This window comes from Emys orbicularis, chromosome 9 (assembly GCF_028017835.1).
Source record: "Emys orbicularis isolate rEmyOrb1 chromosome 9, rEmyOrb1.hap1, whole genome shotgun sequence".
Classification (NCBI taxonomy): domain Eukaryota; kingdom Metazoa; phylum Chordata; order Testudines; family Emydidae; genus Emys; species Emys orbicularis.
In genome coordinates, this window is record NC_088691.1 from 101,978,606 (window position 1) to 102,003,322 (window position 24,717).

General features: G+C 43.7%; 1 protein-coding gene across 1 annotated transcript in view; it reads right to left on the reverse strand.

The window, feature by feature from the left end:
* The window catches only part of PSMD1 (proteasome 26S subunit, non-ATPase 1), a 128,760-nt gene that overhangs the window by 41,172 nt on the left and 62,871 nt on the right, over positions 1-24,717 (reverse strand). The window contains exons 17-18 of the mRNA XM_065411440.1: positions 10,960-11,074; positions 7,574-7,690 (exon numbers count right to left, since the gene is read on the reverse strand). Coding sequence (XP_065267512.1) covers positions 7,574-7,690; positions 10,960-11,074 — 232 coding nt within the window. The remainder of the gene's footprint in view (positions 1-7,573; positions 7,691-10,959; positions 11,075-24,717) is intronic.

A 24,717-nucleotide genomic window follows, 5' to 3' on the forward strand; every position in this document is an offset into this window, starting at 1 on the left:
GCCTGCCCTCTCCTTTGCTAGGCAGCCTTTATATGGGGCCCAGCCCGGCCCTGAATGGCTGCCTCTTTCTTTGCCCTGATTGGCTCTCCACAGGCATTTGCTGATTGGCTGCTGGTCTGCGCCGCCTCTCTGGCCTGTTCCAGCCCTTTTTCTCATGGAGTGGGGCAGCCGCCCCACTACACCCTCTATGCATGGCCAATTAAATTACCATCTACATCTAAAGTATGTAACCGAAAATTCATAAATGTCGACTTGTAAACAGAACTTCATTTAAAAAAAATATATAATGGTCACATGTTACCCCTGCTTGTTTTATAAACCACTCAACCCCAATTTTACGCCTCTCATCCTACATCTGCCTGACCAACTGTGTTTTGTTAACCTTGGGAAGAGCATCTGGGTATGCACCTCTACAGTCTGAGTTTTCAGTCCCATTTTAGTAAAGAAGTCTCCCAATTTTCATCAACCCTAAAAAACATCTAATTTTGCAAGTTATTTCCCTGGCTGCACTTTTCTTTGGATACTCACCGAAGTCTTTTGCATAACACCGCTCAAAACTTGATAGCATTACAAATGGACTCAGTAGGTAGTTCATATGCAGAATCTCTCCGAGGTAATTATCTGGCCCCTATCACCACAGTATCTGAGTGCTGCACAATCTTTAATGTATTGATCCTCACAATATTCTGTGAGGTAGGAAAGCATTATCATCCTAGGATGGGGAACTGAGGCACACAGAGGCTATATGATTTGCCCAAGATCACACAAGAAGTCTATGGCAGAGCAGGTCTCTTAAGTCCCCAAGCTATAACCCTGACCTCTAGACCATTCTTCCCCTAGAGTTAGAGATTGCTTTATCCTATCTAAACTTTTCCTTTCCTGAGATTATTTCCATCGTAGAGAAACATTTACTTCATATTATTTGGTCTCGGAGGATGAGGGGATTTGCTAGAACTTTATTTTTCCACTCAATAATCTAGCAGAATTTTAATAGGCCTGGTCTACACTACGAGTTTAAGTCGACTTTAGCAGCGTTAAATCGAATTAAGCCTGGACACGTTCACACGACGAAGCCCTTTCTTTCGACTTAAAGGGCCCTTTAAACCGGTTTCTTTACTCCACCTCCGACGAGGGGATTAGCGATAAAATCGGCCTTAGCCGGTCAGAATTGGGGTAGTGTGGACGGAATTCGACGTTATTGGCCTCCGGGAGCTATCCCACAGTGCTTCATTGTGACCGCTCTGGACAGCACTCTCAACTCAGATGCACTGACCAGGTAGACAGGAAAAGCCCCGCGAACGTTTGAATTTCATTTCCTGTTTGCTCAGCGTGGAGAGCACAGGTGACCACGCAGAGCTCATCAGCACAGGTAACCGTGATGGAGTCCCAGGATCGCAAAAGAGCTCCAGCATGGACAGAACGGGAGGTACGGGATCTGCTCGCCATATGGGGAGACGAATCAGTGCTAGCTGAACTCCGTAGCAGTAAACGAAATGGCAAAATATTAGAAAAGGTCTCCAAGGCCATGAAGGACAGAGGCCATAACAGGGACGCACAGCAGTGCCGCGTGAAAATTAAGGAGCTAAGGCAAGCCTACCACAAAGCCAGAGAAGCAACCGGAAGGTCCGGGGCAGAGCCGCAAACATGCCGCTTCTACGCGGAGCTGCATGCCATTCTAGGGGGTGCAGCCACCACTACCCCAACCGTGTGCTATGACTCCCTCACTGGAGAAACACACAGGGAAGCGGGTTCGGGGTACGAGGAAGATGAGGATGGAGATAATGTAGATAGCTCACAGCAGCAAGGAAGCGGAGAAACCGGTTTCCTCAACAGCCAGGATATGTTTATCACCCTGGACCTGGAACCAGTAACCCCCGAACTCACCCAAGGCATCCTCCCAGACCCTGAGGGCGCACAGGGGACCTCTGGTGAGTGTACCTTTGTAAATATTACACATGGTATAAAAGCAAGCGTGTTTAATGATTAATGATTAATTTGCCCTGGCAATCGCGGCCAGTACAGCTACTGGAAAAGTCTGTTAACGTGTATGGGGATGGAGCGGAAATCCTCCAGGGACATCTCCAGAAAACTCTCCTTCATGTACTCCCAAAGCCTTTGCAAAAGGTTTCTGGGGAGGGCTGCCTTATCCCGTCCGCCATGGTAGGACACTTTACCACGCCAGACCAGTAGCACGTAGTCTGGAATCATTGCATAACAAAGCATGGCAGCGTATGGTCCCGGTGTTTGCTGGCATGCAGACAACATCCATTCCTTATCGCTCTTTGTTATCCTCAGGAGAGTGATATCATTCACGGTCACCTGGTTGAAATGGGGCGATTTTATTAAGGGGGGGAACATTCAGAGGTGCCCGTTCCTGCTCTGCTGAACAGAAATATTCCCCGCTGTTAGCCACGCGGTGGGGGGGAGGGGTGAAGTGATCATCCCAGAGAATTGGGTGTGGGGGGGGAGGGGAGTTAGTTGGGTATGTGCTGCATGTTAACCCGAAAACCGCAGCCCCTCCTTTTACATTGCAAACCCATTTTAAATGGCCAACCCAACGGGTGCTTGGTATGGGAAATGAGAGCGCTACTGTTTGAAACCATTCCCACATGTTAAGAAGGTTAAAAAAGCCAAAAGACTGTGTCTTACCATGGCTGCCTGCAAGCCGAAATCTGTGGCCTGGCACTGCGTGAGTGATCTCTCACACCAAACCGGCAGGCCCTCAATATAAGAGGAAAAATGCGACCTTGTAATGAAAGCACATGTGCTGTGTAATGTGAACAGCAAAATTTAACGTGAAAGAGTGTACCCATTGTTCTCTAAAATGTGTCTTTTTTAACCACCTCTCCCTTCTCCTCCACCAGCTGCAAATGTTTCTCCTTCACAGAGGCTAGTGAAGATTAGAAAGAGAAAACGGAGGACGCGGGATGATATGTTCACGGAACTCCAGATGTCCTCCCACGCTGACAGAGCACAGCAGAATGCGTGGAGGCAGTCAATGTCAGACTACAGAAAAGCACAATATGAATGAGAGGAGAGGTGGCGGACTGAATCGCGGGATGAACAGAGCAAGTTGCGGGCTGAAGATGATAGGTGGCGTCAGCTTGCTGACAGAAGGCAAGAGTCGATGCTCCGGCTGCTGGAGCATCAAACTGATATGCTCCAGCGTATGGTTGAGCTGCAGGAAAGGCAGCAGGAGCAGAAACTGCCGCTACAGCCCCTGTGTAACCAACAGCCCTCCTCCCCAAGTCCCATTGCCTCCTAACCCAGACGCCCAAGAACACGGTGGGGGGGCCTCCGGCCACCCAGTCACTCCACCCCAGATGATTGCCCTAGCATCAGAAGGCTGGCCTTCAATAAGAGTTCAAGTTTTAAACTGCAGTGTGTCCTTTTCCTTCCCTCCTCCCCCACCCATCCCGGGCTACCTTGGCAATTATCCCCCAGTTGTGTGATGAATTAATAAAGAATGCATGAATGTGAAGTAACAATGACTTTATTGCCTCTGCAAGCGGTGCTCGAAGGGGGGAGGGGAGGGTGGGGTGGTTGTCTTACAGGGAAGTAGAGTGAACCGGGTGGGGGGGGGGGGGAGGGTTCATCAAGGAGTAACAAACAGAAGTTTCACACCGTAGCCTGGCCAGTCACAAAACTCGTTTTCAAAGCTTCTCTGACGCGCACCGCGCCCTGCTGTGCTCCTCTAACCGCCCTGGTGTCTGGCTGCGCGTAATCAGCGGCCAGGCGATTTGCCTCAACCTCCCACCCCGCCATAAATGTCTCCCCCTTACTCTCACAGATATTGTGGAGCGCACAGCAAGCAGCAATAACAATGGGGATATTCTTTTCGCTGAGGTCTGAGCGAGTCAGTAAGCTGCACCAGCGCGCTTTTAAACGTCCAAATGCACATTCCACCACCATTCGGCACTTGCTCAGCCTGTAGTTGAACAGGTCCTGACTACAGTCCAGGCTGCCTGTGTACAGCTTCATGAGCCATGGCATTAAGGGGTAGGCTGGGTCCCCAAGGATCACGATAGGCATTTCAACATCCCCAACGGTTACTTTCTGGTCCGGGAAGAAAGTCCCTTCCTCCAGCTTTCGAAACAGACCAGAGTGCCTGAAGACGCGAGCATCATGTACCTTTCCCGGCCATCCCACGTTGATGTTGGTGAAACGTCCCTTGTGATCCACCAGGGCTTGCAGCAGCATTGAAAAGTACCCCTTGCGGTTTATGTACTCGGTGGCTTGGTGCTCCGGTGACAAGATAGGGATATGGGTTCCGTCTATCGCCCCACCACAGTTTGGGAATCCCATTGCAGCAAAGCCATCCACTATGGCCTGCACGTTTCCCAGAGTCACTACCCTTGATATCACCAGGTCTTTCATTGCCCTGGCAACTTGGATCACAGCAGCCCCCACAGTAGATTTGCCCACTCCAAATTGATTCCCGACTGACCGGTAGCTGTCTGGCATTGCAAGCTTCCACAGGGCTATCGCCACTCGCTTCTCAACTGTGAGGGTTGCTCTCATCCTGGTATTCTGGCGCTTCAGGGCAGGGGAAAGCAAGTCACAAAGTTCCATGAAAGTGCCCTTATGCATGCGAAAGTTTCGCAGCCACTGGGAATCGTCCCACACCTGCAGCACGATGCGGTCCCACCAGTCTGTGCTTGTTTCCCGGGCCCAGAATCGGCGTTCCACGGCATGAACCTGCCCCAGGAACACCATGATTTCCACATTGCTGGGGCCTGTGCCTTGTGAGAGGTCTAGGTCCATGTCCATTTCCTCATCACTCTCGTCACCACGCTGCAATCGCCTCCTCGGCTGGTCCTGGTTTTGCTTTGGCAAGTCCTGGCTCTGCATATACTCCAGGACAATGCGCGTGGTGTTCATAGTGCTCATAATTGCCGCGGTGATCTGAGCGGGCTCCATGATCCCAGTGCTAGCTATGGCGCCTGGTCTGAAAAAAGGCACGAAACTAGTATCTGACGGACCAGGGGAAGGAGGGAGGGAGGGGCGAGTGACGACATGGCGTACAGGTACAGGGAATTAAAATCAACAAAGGTGGCTGTGCATTAGGGAGAAACACAAACAACTGTCACACAGAATGGCCCCCCCCCCCCAAGATTGAACTCAAAACCCTGGGTTTAGCAGGCCGTTGATTTCACGGAGGGAGGGGGAAGCTAATGAATACAGAACAAATCTATTTTTTACATCTTAAGCTGGCAGCCGACAGTGCAGCATGACTGATAGCCACTGCAGTATGATGACGATGGATACCAGTCGTAATATACCATCTTCTACCAAAAGGCAAGGGGCTGCTGCTGTGTAGCAATGCAGCCCCACGTCTGCCAGCCCCACGTCTGCCAGCACCCAGATCGCCCTCGGCCTCTTCTGGGTGCTTAGCAGAAAATACTGGGCGCTTGGCAGAAAATAGCATACTACGACTGATAGCCATCATCGTCAAGACAGTTCAATAGGACTGAGCATGTCTGCCCAGGTGCCCATGATCGACAGCCACTGCAGTACGATGACGATGGATACCAATCGTAATATACCATCTTCTACCAAAAGGCAAGGGGCTGGTGCAATGCAGCCCTACGGCTGCCAGCCCCACGGCTACCAGTCATGCTGCACCGTCTACCGCCAAAAGGCAGTTAGCTGCTGCTGCTGTGTAGCAATGCAGTCCCACGTCTGCCGGCACCCAGATGACATATGGTGACGGTGAGCTGAGCTGAGCGGGCTCCATGCTTGCCGTGGTATGTTGTCTGCACAGGTAACCCAGGTAAAAAGGCGCGAATCTATTGTCTGCCGTTGCTCTGACGGAGGGGGAGGGGCCTGACGACATATACCCAGAACCCCCCGCGACACTGTTTTGCATCATTCGGGCATTGGGATCTCAACCCAGAATTCCAATGGGCGGCGGAGACTGCGGGAACTGTGGGATAGCTACCCATAGTGCAATGCTCTGGAAGTCGACGCTAGCCTCGGTACTGTGGACGCGGTCCGCCGACTAGAGCACTTAGAGCATTTTATGTGGGGACACACACAATCGGCTGTATACAACCGATTTCTATAAAACCGGCTTCTATAAATTCGACCTAATTTCGCAGTGTAGACATACCCATAGTGATATAAAGCACCTTCAGTTTCTTCCAAACGAAACCCAAGTGTTTTTTATAGTAGTGTTAGGACACTAGTGATGTCTACCAGCAAAATCTATACCAGAGGTAGGCAACCTATGGCACGCGTGCTAAAGGCGGCACGCGAGCTGATTTTCAGTGGCACTCACACTGCCCGGGTCCTGGTCACCGGTCCGGGGGGCTCTGCATTTTAATTTAATTTTAAATGAAGCTTCTTAAACATTTTAAAAACCTCATTTACTTTACATACAACAATAGTTTAGTTATATATTATAGACTTATAGAAAGAGACCTTCTAAAAACATTAAAATGTATGACTGGCACGCGAAACCTTAAATTAGAGTGAATAAATGAAGACTCGGCACATCACTTCTGAAAGGTTGCCGACCCCTGATCTACACAATCCCCAGCAGACTCACACAGAAGTGCTTGAAAATATAAAAAAAAACCCTTGTCTTTGTGGAATTTCCCTTGGAACTAGTTATTCTCCCTGACCCCACGGTTAAATATGTGTTTCTACCGGAAAAAGCTTCTGCTTTCTCAGCAACTAAGTGCAATAAAAAAAAAGGGGGGGCAATAAAAGGATGATTTTTTCAAAAATTAAACTACACTGCAAAACAATGCCATTGAAAGTTACCATGCACAAGGCAGCGCTGTTTTAGCAGTATCCAGTATAACCAGCAAAGGCCTGCTGCATCAGTACCTCTCGGGGCTGATCAAATGTGGGAGCTCCACGTTGTCAGTGTCTGATTCTGCTAATGTGGAACTTTTTAGTCTACGCAGCAGTTTGTATAATATTACCTGTCATATTCACAGGCAATCTAGTTTTAAAAACTAATAGTGCATATTAACCCATTTGCCTTCACAGTGACAAAACTCGTTTTTGAAAAAATGAGTTCACTCTTTAGTTGCTGCAACTTCTTAGGACAGCAAAATTGTTCCAAGCGAAACTGAAGGACAAGTCACAGCAGAAGCAGAGCTACAACTATGCACATAACAGGACTTCCCCTGATAGCAGGTACATCAAATGTTGCCCAGTACTAAATCTAACATATAATACATAACAAGAATCTCTGTAGTAAAGAAGAGAAGAAAATATGTTCACACATACTAGGCGTGTGTCCGTTAGCAATTCCAATCTCGCTTTCATCCCCTTATCCAGGGTTTCCAATTTTTTTGAGCAAATGTAGATTTACTTATATAACACCAACAGCTAAAACAGTGACAGTTTACCTGACCGTTGCCAGTCAGCGTCCATCTCCCATTCAAAAGTGCACAGTCTGCACTATTCTAAATTTCACTCTTGCAATCATGAGCTCTTCAAGGCACAGATCCTCTCTTACTATGGGTATGTATAGGGCCTAGCACACCTGGTCCCTGAAACATCACCACCACCTAGGCCATTTCTCACCATACCAGCTGATGTATAACCCATCACTCACCTTTGGACAGGTGATCTCAGTCTGTTGAATCATGATAAGGGCAGATGCAATCAGAGCTCCTTGACGCACGTAGTTCACAGGATCATTTGTCATTGGCTCAAGCAAATTAATTGCTTCCTAAAAACCAAATACACAAATTAAGCTTATTACTTTTCAAACAGCAGGTTTCAGTCAGTCTAATGAAGGGTTATTGAATTAGGCCCATCAGCAAGGTGGCAATGAGGTATAGTTTACTATATTATTTATATTTTGTCCATCACTGTGATATCTGGGCAAATTTTTACAGAAATGTGCACTTACGCTAGTGGACTTTTGCTCAAAGCTAGAGGAGTTGGAGGAATTTGCTGAACAAAACAATGCCAGAACAACCAAAATCTGTATTTGTTGCAAGCAGAAATGTGACAAGTATTTGGCAGGTTAGAATTATTGTTGATAATGATCAAAATATCATATTTTGTACTTATATATCTTGTTCTCACCTCACTTAGGGTACGTCTACACTTACCGGAGGGTCCGGCGGCAGGCAATCGATGTTCTGGGATCGATTTATCGCGTCTGGTTTAGACGCGATAAATCGATCCCGGATCGATCCCGGAAGTGCTCGCCGTCGACGCCGGTACTCCAGCTCGGCGAGAGGAGTACGCGGCATCGACGGGGGAGCCTCCCTGCCGCGTCTGGACCCGCGGTAAGTTCGGACTAAGGTACTTCGAATTCAGCTACGTTATTAACGTAGCTGAATTTGCGTACCTTAGTCCGAAGTGGGGGGTTAGTGGGGACCAGGCCTTATACACTGCTTCCCTTTCTAGTGAGCACAAAGGTAAGTAAATGTTACCTTCATTTTACCCAAAGCGTAACAGGCACAGAGGTGTCAAATGATTTGCCCAAGGTTATACAATGAGTCAATAGCAGAGCCAGTAATACAAAATAGGTCTCCTGACTCCCAGTTCTGTGCTTTATCCACTAGACCACAAAGCTTTTACTTCTAAGTAAGAACATATCTTGCTTCTAATACAAGTGGTGCTATCTCCACAGATATACACATCCAGTGGATCTATGTTTTGAAGACCAATATGCTGCTTCAGAACTTATAATTGCTTTCTTTAGATTCCATGGTTTGAGATCAGAAAATTCTTTGACCGTTACTAGTGGAAAGCCAACGTGACATACAATAGATGCGCCACTAAGCTCAAAAGCATGTATCAACAAGTATTTCGGCATTGCACGTGGATTACGTAAAGAAACAAGAACTGTCCAGAAGAGACAATCTATTGTAGGTACGCTGCTTATGGATACCCAGCGCTCTTGTTCCTTTCTGTAAAGTAGGTGTCAATTTGGTATGTTGGAAAACTGAGCACCATATACACCTTTAATCTCTATCCACAGGAGCTCAGCCACTTGGTAAGTCATCCTTCAAAATACTCTTCTAATTGCTTACTAAAAACAGTTACTACAAATCAAAATTATATTTTCAATAGAGCTCTTCAAGAGCAAGAGTAAAACTAAACTGAAAAAAAAGGGTCATAACTACTTGTACGTCCATAGGTCTCCAGGGATAGATCCCACAGAGGCATCTATGGGGCATTCTGCAATATTTTGGGGATGTCTTTCAGAAAGGAATTCATCCATGTGAATGCAGAAACACAGAATGCAAATAGCTGTTAGTAATACCTAGTTTGTTCATAAACATTCCTGGGACTCCACCTGCTCTACGGTAAACATCAAGTTACTTTACAACTTAATTACTGCACTACAATCTTCTGATTGTAAACTGGATCCCATCCTGTTTTAACTATCTCTCGTGCAGGGCTTCCATACTGGCAATGTCCCCACCAATGTCGACATTTCCTAGGAATACATCAGGAAAACTAACAAAATCCACTTGACTTTAACCAGAATACTAATGCCAAGAACCATTTCTAGGTATTACATTGCAACATCAGACCTACGTTTTGCCATGTGAACTTCCTGAATCCATGCAGTATACGTTTAAAAGGCTGTGCTGTGTCTTCTTACATGTATTCATTTGTGCCTCACAGTAACATTGTATGTGTTCAATACTATTTATAGAATATGCATGATGGAAGTGCCCTTCAGCCTAACAAAAAGCTTAACTTCATTTCCAATCTCTCAAGTTACGATGCATTAACTTAGCCTTTAAAACATGCTGATATAAGCCCCAGAAGACACACTGTAACATAAACAGATGCTTCAGATCTTTATTTAAGAAAAAAAAATAAAGCACAGAACCTCGGCCAGACAGGTTCCATTATCTTGATCATACAAATTATCTGGAAATAAAACAGATGTGGATTGTATAACTAAGAGCATTTCCATTAAATTAACTTTTCAGATGCAGCATGTCAATGAACATTAGTTCCTCAATGCCATATTCCATTTGAAAACAGTAACTTGGAATAAAATATGGCTTCCAATTTGCTTTCAGGCTACATGCAACTCAGCTTATGAGTGCAGACAGAGAATGTCATAACTGTGTGCACTTCAAATAGGTGTCGTATTCATGAGTGTGCAGGAACAGATAAGAACCTAGGAATGGATTTTTAGTAAAGGCTGGGAAGCGGGGGGAGAGGTGGTGGTGGTGGTGTGGAGATGGGGATAAAACTGGAAACCACAGATGAAGTTCTTGACCTTTATGATCCATCAGAAAAACCTTGTACCACACCAGACTGAAATCTGCTAATCTGATCAGTTAAAATTTAGTAGCAGTAAATAAAGTTTTATTTCCTAACTATTCCCCACCTACTGTGACAGCTAAACCCTATACATAGTGCTTGCACCCCTAAGAAAAAGAACCCTCAATGTACAAGCATTTAAAGTGCAAAATGTTCGAGGAAACTTCATTTTTGCGATTTGACTTTGCTATGTGGCTATCGTGCGGATTATGAAACATGGAAAAGAGTGTCAGGATAATACACATGATTTTGTTTTTCCCCCTTAGTGCTAAAAAATAAAAAATGGAAGCCAAAAAAGGTCAAACTCTGGGGTAAACCACAAATGTTTGTGTCTTGGAACAAATGATTGTGACATATCCAGACATGTACAAACATGCAACCCAACAAGTTAATTGGCAATGGACTAGAGTTAAAAAACCCTTTACTATAGACAAACTCTAAGAGGGTGGAAATTGTGAACAAATGTATTTTGTTCTGCCTCATCTACTTGCTCTTCCTACAACCAGAAAAAAAGATTGCTTCATTCAATGCAATAAAGCACAGAATCTGAGGAAATGCTGACACACTCCAACTGGCTGGAAGACCACGTGTGCGAAATAACACTCTATTTCTGCGATACTTTTCATGGACGTATCTGTAGAAGGAAAGATAGCAGAAAGAGCCTTGGAGTAGCTATCATTGGCTTTTTGTCCTTACCTTATTTCCTGTGCCAGCACAGCAGATGCCCAGCGCCATGGCAGCCCCATAACGCACATGTGGGTTGTAGCTTTCTGACAGCAAAGAAACTACACTGGGACACTGTTCAGGAGTCCTAGGGAAAGACAAAAAGAATAGCTCGGATTATTATATTGTTTGAGAACTTAGGGGTTTTACTTGACTATACTGAAAAAATAAATCCTCCTTCCACATAATTTGCACACGCTGCCTTTCTGATTAAGCTATACTACGGTGCTAGATAAGGACAGGCATGCCCTGTGAACTTCCCTCTGTAAAGTGCTCTATGGTGCACAGCAGATGACACACACAAGTCCCATCGGTAAAGGTTTATAGATAACGGATAGTGTTTCTTTAAAATGATTAGAGTGCTGGGATTAGACAGAAGTCCTCTTTGTCCCTCAAACCCACACACCAGTGGCAACAGCAGCACAAGATTGCTTCTAGGCGAGAGAAGTGCAGAATCCATAATCCATTCAGTACTTTGTCTCAGTCAGTTGCCACCTATAGACTAAAAATGGTACAGACCCAGCCCATTTCAAATATGCCAGCAGTCGGCTAGGCCTGTCCATAGAGCCTGTGGCAATGAAAGGACTGTGAACATTTAATACCTGTGAAGCAGCACGCAAGCCACTCTCAGTTGTGGGGATATTAATTTCTCTCCTGTATTTACAGATCCTATTTTATTATTCAATTAATCTGAGAGACATATACAACTCTTCAAAGTACTGTGAACTGCCTGTTTTAACAGTTCAGGCGTAGAAAAGCAGAAGTTCTTCAAAGTGAGCCTACCGAAGTGAACTCTCTCCATTCAAAAGGAGACAGCGTTCTCTTCACAACCAAAGTTCAGAACTCATGAGCACTACAAACTGCACTCACATTTGTCAAGGTTAATCTTTTAAATATAGCCTGCTTGACAAGGCTTCTGATAATGGCAATATACTGAGAGCAGTTAGAACATATGTGTTCCTGAAAGAGAGGGAAGGGAAACTTTGGGTCATAGTTCAGTCACTGCAGCCGTCTAGATATTTCTATAGTGCCCATCCCTGTACTATCTAGGCACATCTCACGATATCTTCCATTCTCGACTGCTCTTTGTATGGATGCCTGTAATTTTAAACCCAGATTTAACACCACGCAACTTAACCCAGTTTATATTAAGAGGCAGCAGTATCTAATAATTTGACCAGGAGGTGAGCCAGGAACTCCTGGGTTCTAGTTTTTGATTTTGACTCAGTGTGTCACCTTCGGCTACTCACTTCATCTTTCTGCAACAGCTTCCTCTCTGGAAAAATGGGGATAGAAAACTACCTCACGGGGGATTCGCGAGGATTAATGTTTGCACACAAGTAATACGTGACATCTAGAGTAATTAAAAGGTCAGCATTCCATCAAGACATCCAGGTCAAACAATAAGCCAGGTGAGCCGCCAGAACAAAAGGACAATTTACAATTCAACATTTGTTTTTTTATTTTAATGTACACCTAACATCTGGGAGTGGCGACCGTGTCTTCCTCTGTTCTGTATAGGACTGACTTCACTGACCATAGTTAAATAACTACACGACCAGGTCCCAAATCCACTGTCTACAGACACCCAAACAGCTTCTACTCCGCTATTCTGTGCTGCTAACCTTCCCCATACAAATTCTCCCAATAGCCCTCATTGCTACCTTCATCAAAACTCCCTTATCCACCCCCTCTGTTGCCTCCCACTGCCAACTAACATCTGCTGTTGCCTGCCATTTCTGCTTTTAATGCTGCTGAAGCAGTTCATCTTGACAGGCTTCTCAACCATCCAACAGTAATGGCAGCAAGTGGCTGTATGGGGATAAGATGGTTGGCTCTCATAATTCAGAGGGAAAGCCATAAATTCTGAGCAAGGGCACGCCCCCTCTACATAGCCACATAGATCACTTCCCCTTCCAGCAATATCCCATTCTGCTTCCAAGACTCCCTCGCCGAATCCTATAGACAGCACAGAGATGATCCAGTCCAGCTCTTTTGGAAAAGCAATGACAACAGTTGAGAAGAAAAGCCAACAAAAGGAGAACAACTTAAGTTTGTTTCTGTCAAGCCAGGCTGGGAGCTCGCTGTCTCCAAGATGCAACCTTGACTAAGAATGTAAATAGAAGGAGGAAGAGCTCAGGGTCAGTTAAGGGAACAGCGCTGGATCCTTCCTTGCAAGCTAGCAGTAGGTGTGAGGACTATATAAATTATAAAAAACCCCACACAAAATGACTTATCTTCTAGCTCAAATAACAGCTCAAACACTGACAGTGTCTTTAAAAAACGACCTGTTGTGGAGACAGGGAATGACAAATCCTTTAATAAATGAGCCTAAGCATTCAGCTGTGCAGAACATTTAGGCTGGTGAACTAACGTTCTTAACACCTTTGTGTTTGCTTTACTTCAACAAAAGTTCAACAGGCAGACTGCAAGCCAAAGTATAGAAAAACATCTTTGGGCAAAGATCTGATTATACATTTTGCTAGCATCAATAGCCACATGCATTAATCATGCTGTGAAACCTAGTTTTCTGAACCTGAGTTTAATGACAAATGCCTCAGAGCTAGATGTTCTAGGATAGCCTGCTACTAAAATTTTGGGATTACTTTAAACCAATTTATTATAGAACTCTCAGACAGATCTACAACAATTAAGATGATTTCTGACAATTGTTTGGAATGCTTTTATCTATAGCCCATTACTAAAGTAGTCAAATGCTCTCATGGGTGGTCGTATGTCAACCCACTGTTGGAAAACAAAATGTGAAACAGTAATGAAGTCTGATGATATTTTCCAGACACTTGAAATGTGCAAAGTTAAATGTACCTGTCTGAGTAAGGAAAAAATATTAGCAATTAAACTGATACAAATATTTACTCTTTGGATAAACTGAGTCTCATTACTAGACATGCAGGGGGAAAGCATTCTCTCTTAGTAACTGGAGCTCTCAATACAGACCAGCTTCCTCACAGAATCAAATTGTGAATTATTTGCATGCATATCTACTCTGCTGATGTGATTAGGTATCAGCCACACCATCAGGGGCTCGTTCACCTACACATCTACCAATGTGATATATGCCATCATGTGCCAGCAATGCCCCTCTGCCATGTACATTGGCCAAACCGGACAGTCTCTATGCAAAAGAATAAATGGACACAAATCAGACGTCAAGAACACTTCAACCTTCCTGGTCACTCAATTGCAGACCTAAAAGTCGCAATACTCCAACAAAAAAACTTCAAAAACAGACTCCAACGAGAAACTGCAGAATTGGAATTAATTTGCAAACTGGACACCATTAAATTAGGCTTGAATAAAGACTGGGAGTGGATGGGTCATTACACAAAGTAAAAACTATTTCCCCATGCTAATTCCCCCCCCCCCCGACTGTTACTCACACCTTCTTGTCAACTGTTGGAAATGGGCCATCCTGATTATCACTACAAAAGTTTTTTTCTCCTGCTGATAATAGTCCACCTTAATTGATGAGTCTGTTATAGTTGGTATGGCAACACCCACTGTTTCATGTTCTCTGTGTATATATATCTTCCTACTGTATGCATCCGATGAAGTGGGTTTTAGCCCACGAAAGCTTATGCCCAAATAAATTTCTTAGTCTCTAAGGTGCCACAAGTACTCCTCATTCATTTCTTTTCAATAACCCAGTTTGCTCCACAGTAGAGTCTCTATCACGTTTTCCCACCCTCTGAAGAGCTAAAAGGTGGAAGCCTGGAGAAGGAGGATGAGCTAAACTATGAAACAAGGTTCTATAAAACTGCTTTGACAAAAGAAGAGCACTGTGATGTTTTAGCATCAGTGCTTAATGAATAACACTTGTCAGCCTCTCTGTGGGTAACAGGCTTACAACAGTCTAAGGCAGAAGTACCCAAACTGTGGGGCGCGCCCCTCTAGGGGAGCATGGATGGACGTTCTGGGGGCACGGCTGGGGCCCGGGCCAGCCCCCACAAGGAGTGGGGAAGAACTGCTACTCAACTCTGCTCCTGGCCCTGGTTGCAGGCCGAGGCCCCCGGCCGAGGCTCTACTCCCGCCGCCACCCCCAACTATGGCCCCAGCCTCAGCCCCTTGATCCCTGTCTGCGTCCCTCCCCTCCCGGAGCCACGGGCCCGCTGCCAGCCCCGGCTCCAGGGGGTGGGGTGGGGGTGCGGACAGGGGCAAGGGGGGCCGCCAGGTAAAAAGTTTGGGGACCACTGTTCTAAGATTTATCATAAAGAGTCAGGCTCATTTTGATTTGGGACAGAATGGTGGCCATGTTTAGTGCCATTTACAAAACACAACGACATTTTGCAAAGTGATCAGATGAAAATCTAAAAGACTAACAAGTAGGGTTACCATACGTCCGGATTTTCCCGGACATGTCCGGCTTTTTGGTCCTCAAATCCCCGTCTGGGAGGAATTTCCAAAAAGCCGAACATGTCCGGGAAAATAGGGAGGCATGGTAAGGGGACCCCGAGTGCGAGTGGCTGCAGCAAAGCCCAAACTAACAACTCCCCCGATCTGCCAGGGCACGGAGGCGGCGGCAGCATCTGAGCGCGCAGCCGCCTCCTCTCCTGGTTCCAACTTTCCCAGCTCCCGCCGCACTCCACGGCGGCGGGGGCCGAAGCAACTTCCCCAGCACAGCAGCAGGCGGGAGGGAGGAGGGGGAATGCGGGGTGCTCAGGGGAGGGTGCGGAGTTGGGGCGGGGCCGGGGCGGGGAAGGGGTGGAGCCGGGGCCCTGTGGAGTGTCCTCTTTTTTCACTGTTTAAATATGGCAACCCTACTAACGAGTAACAACCAGACTTGTATCTAGTCTAAAACTTATACATGGAATAAACATGACACACCAGGATAAGATCTTCAGATTCAGTGGGTAGAAACCTCAACGAGGATTCAATTTTGCACTTACAGCTTTTAGAGGGGGAAAATCTGAAAACAGATATACTTGATCGATTTTAAGGCCAGAAGGGACCATTATGATCATATAATCTGATCTCCAGCACAACACAGGCTATACATTGAATTTCACCCAGTAATTCCTGCACTGAGCCCTGTAATGTGTGATTAAACTAGAACATATATTTTAGAAAGACATTAAATATTTATGCTTAAATTGAATTATCTGGGTTCCTTCCTTTTGTTTCTAACAAATATGAACATGGCTTTTGCACAAGCAAATGACAGAAACCTTTTTTTAAACAAATTAAAGTTTTGTCTTGTATAGCCTGACCATTTAAAAAAATTGTCACTGGCAGATGTTGCTTTAACAAACCAGTTAAAAGAATAAACATCCCAAAGGAAGCCACATCCTTGCCCACTATTGGAACAAATCTGCTGAATTAATACATACCTTATCAAGTAAAACCATTTAATAAAACCATGGAGCCCTCTTAAATGCATGCTTACTCAAGGACACATCCGTTAAATGCAAACCAAGACTTCAGTGCAGCATAACACATTTCTTCTGCAGTCCAAAGCTTTTCACTTCATCAATACAGAATCTGGCCATGCTAGCATATCTTTGTCAACATCTGATACAGTTTTCTTACGAAGTTTCCCCCATGAACCGAACACAAGACAGCTTTCAATGCCAGCAACTTATGTTTTCATATGTAGCCACACCTCCTTTGTGTAATTTGTAATGAAAGATATGCTGGGGCTCAAGCAATTTCTTTTACTTTCATAGCTGACGTGGCAAGCCCAAAGGTGCCAGGGCTATGAATCGCCAAGCCTGGCAAGCCCTGGCACAAATTAAGCACTGCACATCACAAACTTTCCCACAGACTTCAGTCTCTATCCCTACCAAATCCCTGTAGGAAAAAAATTACTCAAGTATTTTAAAGTGAACTGGTAAGCTCTTTACCTCTCTAGGCCTAAATCCAGGGTTTAGCATTTCTCCTACAAGAGTTAACTTCCTTATGCTGCTTTACACCATTAGTAAAAAGGAAATCACTGAAATCTTATTTGGGTCATGGCAGATAGTTGAAAATTGTTCCTGTGTCACCTGCCAAGTGGACTCAAAGAATAAGTACTGCAATACAGAACCTTCCAGCTCTAGAACACCAGTGATGAATCTATGGCTTGGGCTTATTACCATCTAATGGCTGCTCAATGGCTCCTATGTGGAAAATGAAGCTCAGATCTTGGTGAACCAGTGTCCATATGCCAAAACACACCAACACAACTGGCGCCTCTTTGTTGACTATCTTACTAGAAAGGCCAGAGACTGAATGGGCCCAGTCCAGCAGCTGACCCCACTAGGGTAGGGTGGAGACAAATTTCCAGAAGACACGGTCAGGGAAGATTTTACTGCTTTGGTATCTATTCTGTGGATAAAAGACTTCAGTCTCCACGTCTCAAACTGGCTCATGTTACGAGCAATAAACAAAACCTTTTAAAAAAAAAGATTTAAGAGAGTCTACGAGGATAGCAAAAAAAGATTCTCAACAGAACAAAATGGCTGATATTTTATTAGTTTTACTCACCAGTTTGTTTTTCTTTAGAGGTTTTCAGAGGAACTAACAGTTCATGCAGCTAAGGATTTTGAGTCTTTACTGAAACATGGGGCCAGAACAGAAACAGCACAGAACAGGCTCTTTAACTTTATCATCCAAAGGGCCTGGTCCATTTGAACTATTATCTCATTAGTTCCTAGAGATGCTAGTCTCCTGGAAACAGATAAATCAATTAGCAACTAAGCATGGCATTGAATGTGCCCAAAAACATTATTCAGAGGAGCAAAAAATGTGGTATTCCTCACCACTCCCAGGGATGAGAGTGGGAAGGGAGCTTTTCCTAAATCCACAATGCAAAACTTCATATCGTAAAAGCAGAAAATTGATATATTGTAAGGTTGTAATAAAGCCCTTGCAGAGGATTCAACCAGTCAGAACACAGGGTGGTCTGAGTACAAAGACATCTTGATCAGCTGAACATGGATGGTCACGTTTCAGTGATAGTCATGAATGGCTTCCCCTGATCTCCAAAGTTATCAGAAGTTTCCTTCCCTTGCCCCTCTGACCCAATTTTTGGTAACATGTATGCTGGTATATTTGAAGGCATTTTATTTGGGGCTTCCCTTGAAGATCACTTACAGTCCTAACTACTGCAGAATGCAGCTTAGTGGACTTTGTCTAGAAGGATCTCATTGGGATATTCTTTGGTGTATGCACCCTCTTCTCATCACATTCCTCCTATAAACTCCTTCTTGCAGGAAGTGTATAAGCAGTAAGATAATAGACACTACATTAAAACAAACTTAGTTCCTCTGCTGGGGTCTCCCAGTGTCTAGTCTGCTCAGGTTCTTATATCATACATATCATTACATCATTTTCCAGGGTAACAGCATTTCAGTGCCTCCCGTCTTCTGTGTCTGTTTTGTACACTGTGCACTCTTCAGGACAGAGATTGACTTTACTTCCTCTGTACATTTCAGCAACACTTAATTAATAAACCGTTAATATACATAGAAGGTAAGCAATACGTACATAAGGCTGCTGAAAGCAAACCATCACATCACGTGTGTGGTAAGAACTAAAAATGGAAGTGTTTGAACCACCACTGAAGTTACGCAAGCTTTTTTTTTTTAAGACTCTAAATATTTAAGGATTTTACAATTTAGAGAAAAATGAGACTCTTGAAAAATTAAAGAACAATGCCAAATATACTTTAACAACTTCTTAATTCTCCCTGCATATTTTTCAGAAAGTTCCAAATATTTGACTTTTCCCCAACTATTGGACCTTAATAAATCATACAATATGGAACTATTTCCATACAGTGAATATCTTGGCACGCTGATACTGCCATGATAAATGACACAGAAAAAGTTATAATGACTTCAGCAATAATGACTTCACAAAGTGGAAAAACTGACATCTAATCACAAGATTTGGAGTCTTTTCTACAGAGAGAAGTATCAATGGCTCTTTACAGACAAGACAAGACAGTCTCTACCCCAAAGAGCATGCAACTGAAGAGAAAACAGACTATGGGGAAGGGAGAGAGAGAATGCAACAGGATGTTACACAGTTTGGTTATGTTTGGCAGGCAGTTTCTAATTCTGCTCATCAGCTCCTCTCTTGAGAAACTCCAAACCTTTTTTGTCATTCCATTCCCATGCCTGGAAAAACCTAATCCAAACTGTGCCCAATCCAGCTTCATTCCCTGCAGTAGCTTTCTCTAAAATACTTCCAGTTGAATATGCAGTGCCAGCTAGACAGAGGGAACTTCCGGGAGATTTAGCAGTTGGTCACCCCTAGGGAAGTTCTTCTTTACATTACTGCATCACGTCTACATTAGGGGTTCGCACCAGTTTGATGACATAGCTGTAGTTTCACTTGTGCAAGTTTATCTAATGTGGAGAGGGAATAATTCAATAAAATATTATCAATGATCTGGAAAAGAGTGAACAATGAGGTGTTACATTATTTAGGAGAGTTAATTCTAGAGAAGGCTGTGAGGAACATGAGTAGGATCAGGCAAGACTAGATGAGGGGGAAGTATGCAAGTAGATGAAATTAACACAGAATCACTCCTGCTCTGGTAGTCCCTCAAATTGTCAGTTATATTTTAAAGATTGGAAAATGACTAGATCTAAATGACAAAAATGAAAAATATAAGATTGTACACAGCTAAAGCATAATATCTCAGGATATTTCACTTCTCCCCTTGGTCCTTCCTTTATCTCCTGGCTTTCTTTGCTATCCTATACTATGCTAGGTCTAATGGCTTGAATCTCCAGAGTTCTGAGTGCCCCCAACCACCAAAGGACTCAACTGAAATTGAGGCACTCAGAACCTTCTAGAATTATGCCCTTAGCTTAACTTTGTGGTTGTAATTATCAAGCATAGCTACGGGGCTGTAGAAATGATGATAGCTCTTTTAAAAAACCGTATATATTGTAATACAGGTTTCCCATCTCCCTGGGGAAATGTGAGTTAACGTTTTAAGAGAAAGAGTTTGCCCCAGTTTGGTGCCAACTACCAGGGGAGAAAGGCTAGCCAAAAGTAGCAAGTATTCTGTTAGCGAGTCTCTGCTGTTACCTAATGGAACTTGCAGAAGGAAATGCTTCTTGGACAGCCATTCAAACCTGGGCAGGTACAAATCCAAAAACCATCACACAAGGAGTTGAGCTTTCTAGCCAACTGGAATCAGAGATCCACAGACTATTAAGAATATCCATTATACCAGGTCTCTACACCACTATATTAACACTTTTTTGTACCAATGGGCCTACCAAGAAAAGTTTATTTTCCCATAGGCTGTGTGTAAAAAGCATTCCTTTTTACTGTGAGTGAGAAAAAGAGACACCCCCCCCCCCAATCACAGAGTACAGTAGTTGCTACTACTTCCTTAAGAAACAAAGACACGTTTTTTGGTGCAAAATAGCTAGCATCACAACACAGGACTGAAGAAAAGTGTGTCTCAGCAGGCTCTCAAGTGAGCCCATTCTCACAGCTAGGCAGCAAGAGCCATTTGTATGGTACAACATCAGACTATAATCACAAGTGAGGCACTCCAAAAGAGTACAAACACTTAATTTTCACTTCAGCAAGAAACAGCCCTCACTGCACAAGTCAAAATAGATGTTTCTCAGACATGTAGGATTCATAATGGAAATTTCCAGAACAAGTGATTTATTTAAAGCCACCTGGAGACAGCGAGTCCCTTCACAAGAGGAAACAGAGAATTTAGGTTGACAGAGTTACGCTTTTATCGCTCAGACATTTCCCCCCTTGAAATGATTTAAGGTTAGTTCCGAACATGCTGTGAAAGAGAAAATTTAGAAATGTGACAAATGAAAAATAATAAACCCCTTTGAAAATAATGACGCAGATCCAATATAGGCCTATATCAATAGCTTATGTGACTACATCCACCACAGTTTTTAAGAGAGCTAGTTTGTATTTTTCCTCCAGAGGTTTTACTTCTGTTTCTTGAATTTGAACACGTGAGGCCAAGTCCTGGACTTCCTATACCCACACAAGTAGTCACACTAAGTCAATGAGATTAATTTCACCCCTGAGGTATCTTTTAATGCAGTGGTTCTCAAACTTGGGCCGCCGCTTGTTCAGGGAAAGCCCCGGCGGGCCAGGCCGGTTTGTTTACCTGCTGCGTCCGCAGGTTCGGCCGATCGAGGCTCCCACTGGCCGCAGTTCGCCGCTCCAGGCCAATAGGGGCTGCAGGAAGCGGTGCGGGCCGAGGGATGTGCTGGCAACCCTTCCTGCAGCTCCCGTTGGCCTGGAGCGGCGAACCGCGGCCAGTGGGAGCCGCGATCAGCCGAACCTACAGACGCGGCAGGTAAACAAACCGGCCGGCCTGCCAGGGGCTTTCCCTGAACAAGCGGCGGCCCAAGTTTGAGAACCACTGTCTTAATGTACTTGGGTCCTTTTCCGGATTTTTTTTGGGTTAGCGATTCAGACACGAGCAACAGTTTCATCATCATACTGTCATATTTCCAAACTCTCTTGCAAAGGAAAAAATAGTTCAGTCAAGTCTCAACCATGGACGAACACAAGACTTATCTACATTTTCACAATGGGCGCCATCCAGGCACCACTGAAATCAATGGGAGCTTGGGCATGGCTTCAACAAAGACGTTTTTCAAAAAATTAAAAAAAAATAAAATAAAAGCTGAGCAGGGGCTTGGAAAATGGAGATAACGTGCTGAGCTAATGAGGTCTTGGACTAGATGGGGGGAGTACCTTGTATTGCTGAATAAGAGTCGCAAAGGCGTATATACAAGTGATGTCACTGATTTGAATTAAGCCCAGCTCAGTGGCAAGCAAAATGTTTTAACATCTACTGTCTGGTGGTAGGTATAAAAGGTGTGGGTGACCTCAATCCAGATATGTACATCAGAAAAGTCAGCAGAGAGAGAAAAAACCTTGTGACGGGGCCACCAAAAAGTTATTTTTCCTGTCTACAAAAGGACACCAATTCTACACCCTACGTGACGTGTTCCTTGCCTACGGCACGGCTTTGTCTATACTAGCACATTTCATAACCATAAATCACCCCAGAAGAGCTCCACTGAAGCTAGCAATGGTGGAACTGAAGCTGAAGGGTAGACAAGACTCATTCATTGTCATCACTGTCATCCAACTCCTCTCAGGGTGGTGATTTATGGCTATGAAGTTTGCTAGTGCTGGCACAGCACAATTTGGCCTTAGCACATGGAAGTGTCTTCTACTTTTCGTCCTCTCTTCCTTCATTTCTCTCTCCCACTTTCTCTAGCTACTCTTACCCTTCAAGTAGCTCAACAAATCAGAATATCTAACAAATAGGACTGGATTTTCAGAAACAGCCTCCATTTTGTGCCTACAAATAAATGCAGGTGCATTTTATAGCATTTATTCTCCACTTGATGAGGCCTGCAAACCAGATAGAGATCTGTGGGCTGAAAAATGCCCCCACAATTATTTTCACTACAAAAATCAGACCTGCAGTTACATGCAGGCATAAAACCAAAGGCCTAGTTGAAGCCTTGAGAAAACTGGATAAAAATGGTCACTAGAGAGTGATATTTTATCTCTTTGTATTAATTTCAGTTTTATTTTCATGTGCGTGATATTGTTTATTTTTCTGATACTTCAAGAGGGAACATGATGGTTAGATGGAGGGGGTGGTTACTGCACCTGGACTTTTCATTTCCTAAAATTTTTTTAGAGAAGACAAAATGTCTCAGATCCTATGAGACCCCTAGGGATTGAGATAACAGGAGATCTTCTGTCCTAGTTCCCTTATTTTATATAAGGGGCATATATTTTGCTGGAAATTCTATTCTATGCAGATATAAGGTGTATGTGCCGTGTAGATGTGTCAGAAAAAACGGAAGTAATTCTCTAGCATTTATTTTTCATAACGTAGGCAACTGTATTAAGGCGTTGGAATCCTGGATGTTATTTGTGACTCTCCATCCCATCTGCTAGGGGGGAAAACAGAGGATCCTTAAAATGAATTGTTCACTGCAGTTGACAAATATATTGACGGCCCACAATAGGAAACAATTCCATGTTAAATTAAAAGCTTACAGAGCAAAGTGGGAACAGAGGTTTTTTTTAAATCAGTATAAATAGATGCAAGTGCTGGTACGATCATCTCTTTAACCATTCACATATTACTAACCCTGGCCTAATCTAGTTCCAAGTGGGAGGAACAAGCTATCATGTTATCAATGTAATTTAAGTCTCCATTCGTCCATGTGAAATTAGTACAAAATATGAGCATATTATTGGTACTATAGAACAATCACTGTAATAAAATATTAATGTACAGAATTAACATGGAGGAAAGATATACTACAAACAGATTCTATGAACTGGGCTATAGGACCATGAAATGGTTAAAATACAAGTATGAATATTTTATTGTTCTCCTATTAACCAGCAAGTACTAAATTGGGAAAAAAAACTTTGACATAAAGATATCCTAAACTACTTTATCTGTAATGTGCACTGTTAATCTTAAGAGGTTGCTGTTCAGGTCCAAAAAAATGTCATATATTATAAATTAAATTATTTCCATAAATTATTTACAGCAGATTTCTCTCTTCACCTATGTGGATTCCAGGAAGTGGATGCAATTTTTTAGATTAATACGGAATGAATCATGATTCACTGGGGACCTGGTCCTGACAAAGCCCCATGAGTATAAGCAATTCACAAAATTTAATGGTCTGTGATATACAAGTCGGTCTAAATGATCTAATGGTCCCTTCAGCCTTAAACTGTAGGAATCTATGACCTCACCTATGTCTGATTATTACACACTTGCCATGTGGCTGTCCTCAGAAGTAAATTCAATTTCTGTTTTACAGATGGGGTGTATGATCAAGTTAGCAACTTTCAACTGTGTTGGAAGGTAAGAATAGAAAATACTCTAAGTAATAAAAAGCGGCTGTATCTAGGAAGGCTTAAAGTGACAGTGCATGCATTTAAAAGGATATGTTAGAACACACTTTTCTAAAATAACAAAACACTTCAAAGCCTGACAAACTAACAGAAGAGTTTACACTAACTCTGAACTTTCCAGGGTTAACTGTGCTCGTGTTGAGAGAGAGAGAGAGAGAGAGAGAGAGAGAGAGAGAGAGAGAGAGAGAACGAACACGAACGAGAACTACTTTGAATACAGTTGTATACTGTAGCGTGAAGTGTGGTCATACACTGCATCTGCACATCCAGACACAGGGACGAGGAATGTACACTATAGGTCTGAAGCACTGAGTAAATAAAAAGGAAATAACCTTCCTTGACTCTTTTCCAGCTGTAAAAAAGCACACTCATTTATTTCCTTGTTTTCAGTCACTGGAGCTGGATGCACTGGAATGAGTCAATCAACAAACGATAGCAGCAGACAGCAAGCTTTGCTAACGAACGCAGCGAAAACTGCACACAGAATGAGATGCAGGAGAAGAGCTGTGAAACACCCAAGAGACATGCATTAAACACGTAAGTCAGATCCCCAAAAGAACAGGAGAAGCAGAAAAACAAGAACTTTTTTTTTTTTTTTTTAAAACAATGTGGCAAGAATTATTTTTCCCCTCCATTCAATACCAGTTGGAGAAAATACATACATGAAGAACTTGACTTTAAAAACAGAAGAAGTTCAATCTTGACGTTTAAAAACAAATGGGAAGGTATGGACAAAGGTTTTTATTTTAAGCATATCCCAAAGGAATAAAAAACTTGTCTTCTAGAAAGTGACGTTAAAAAATTATGTGCTGAAATCCA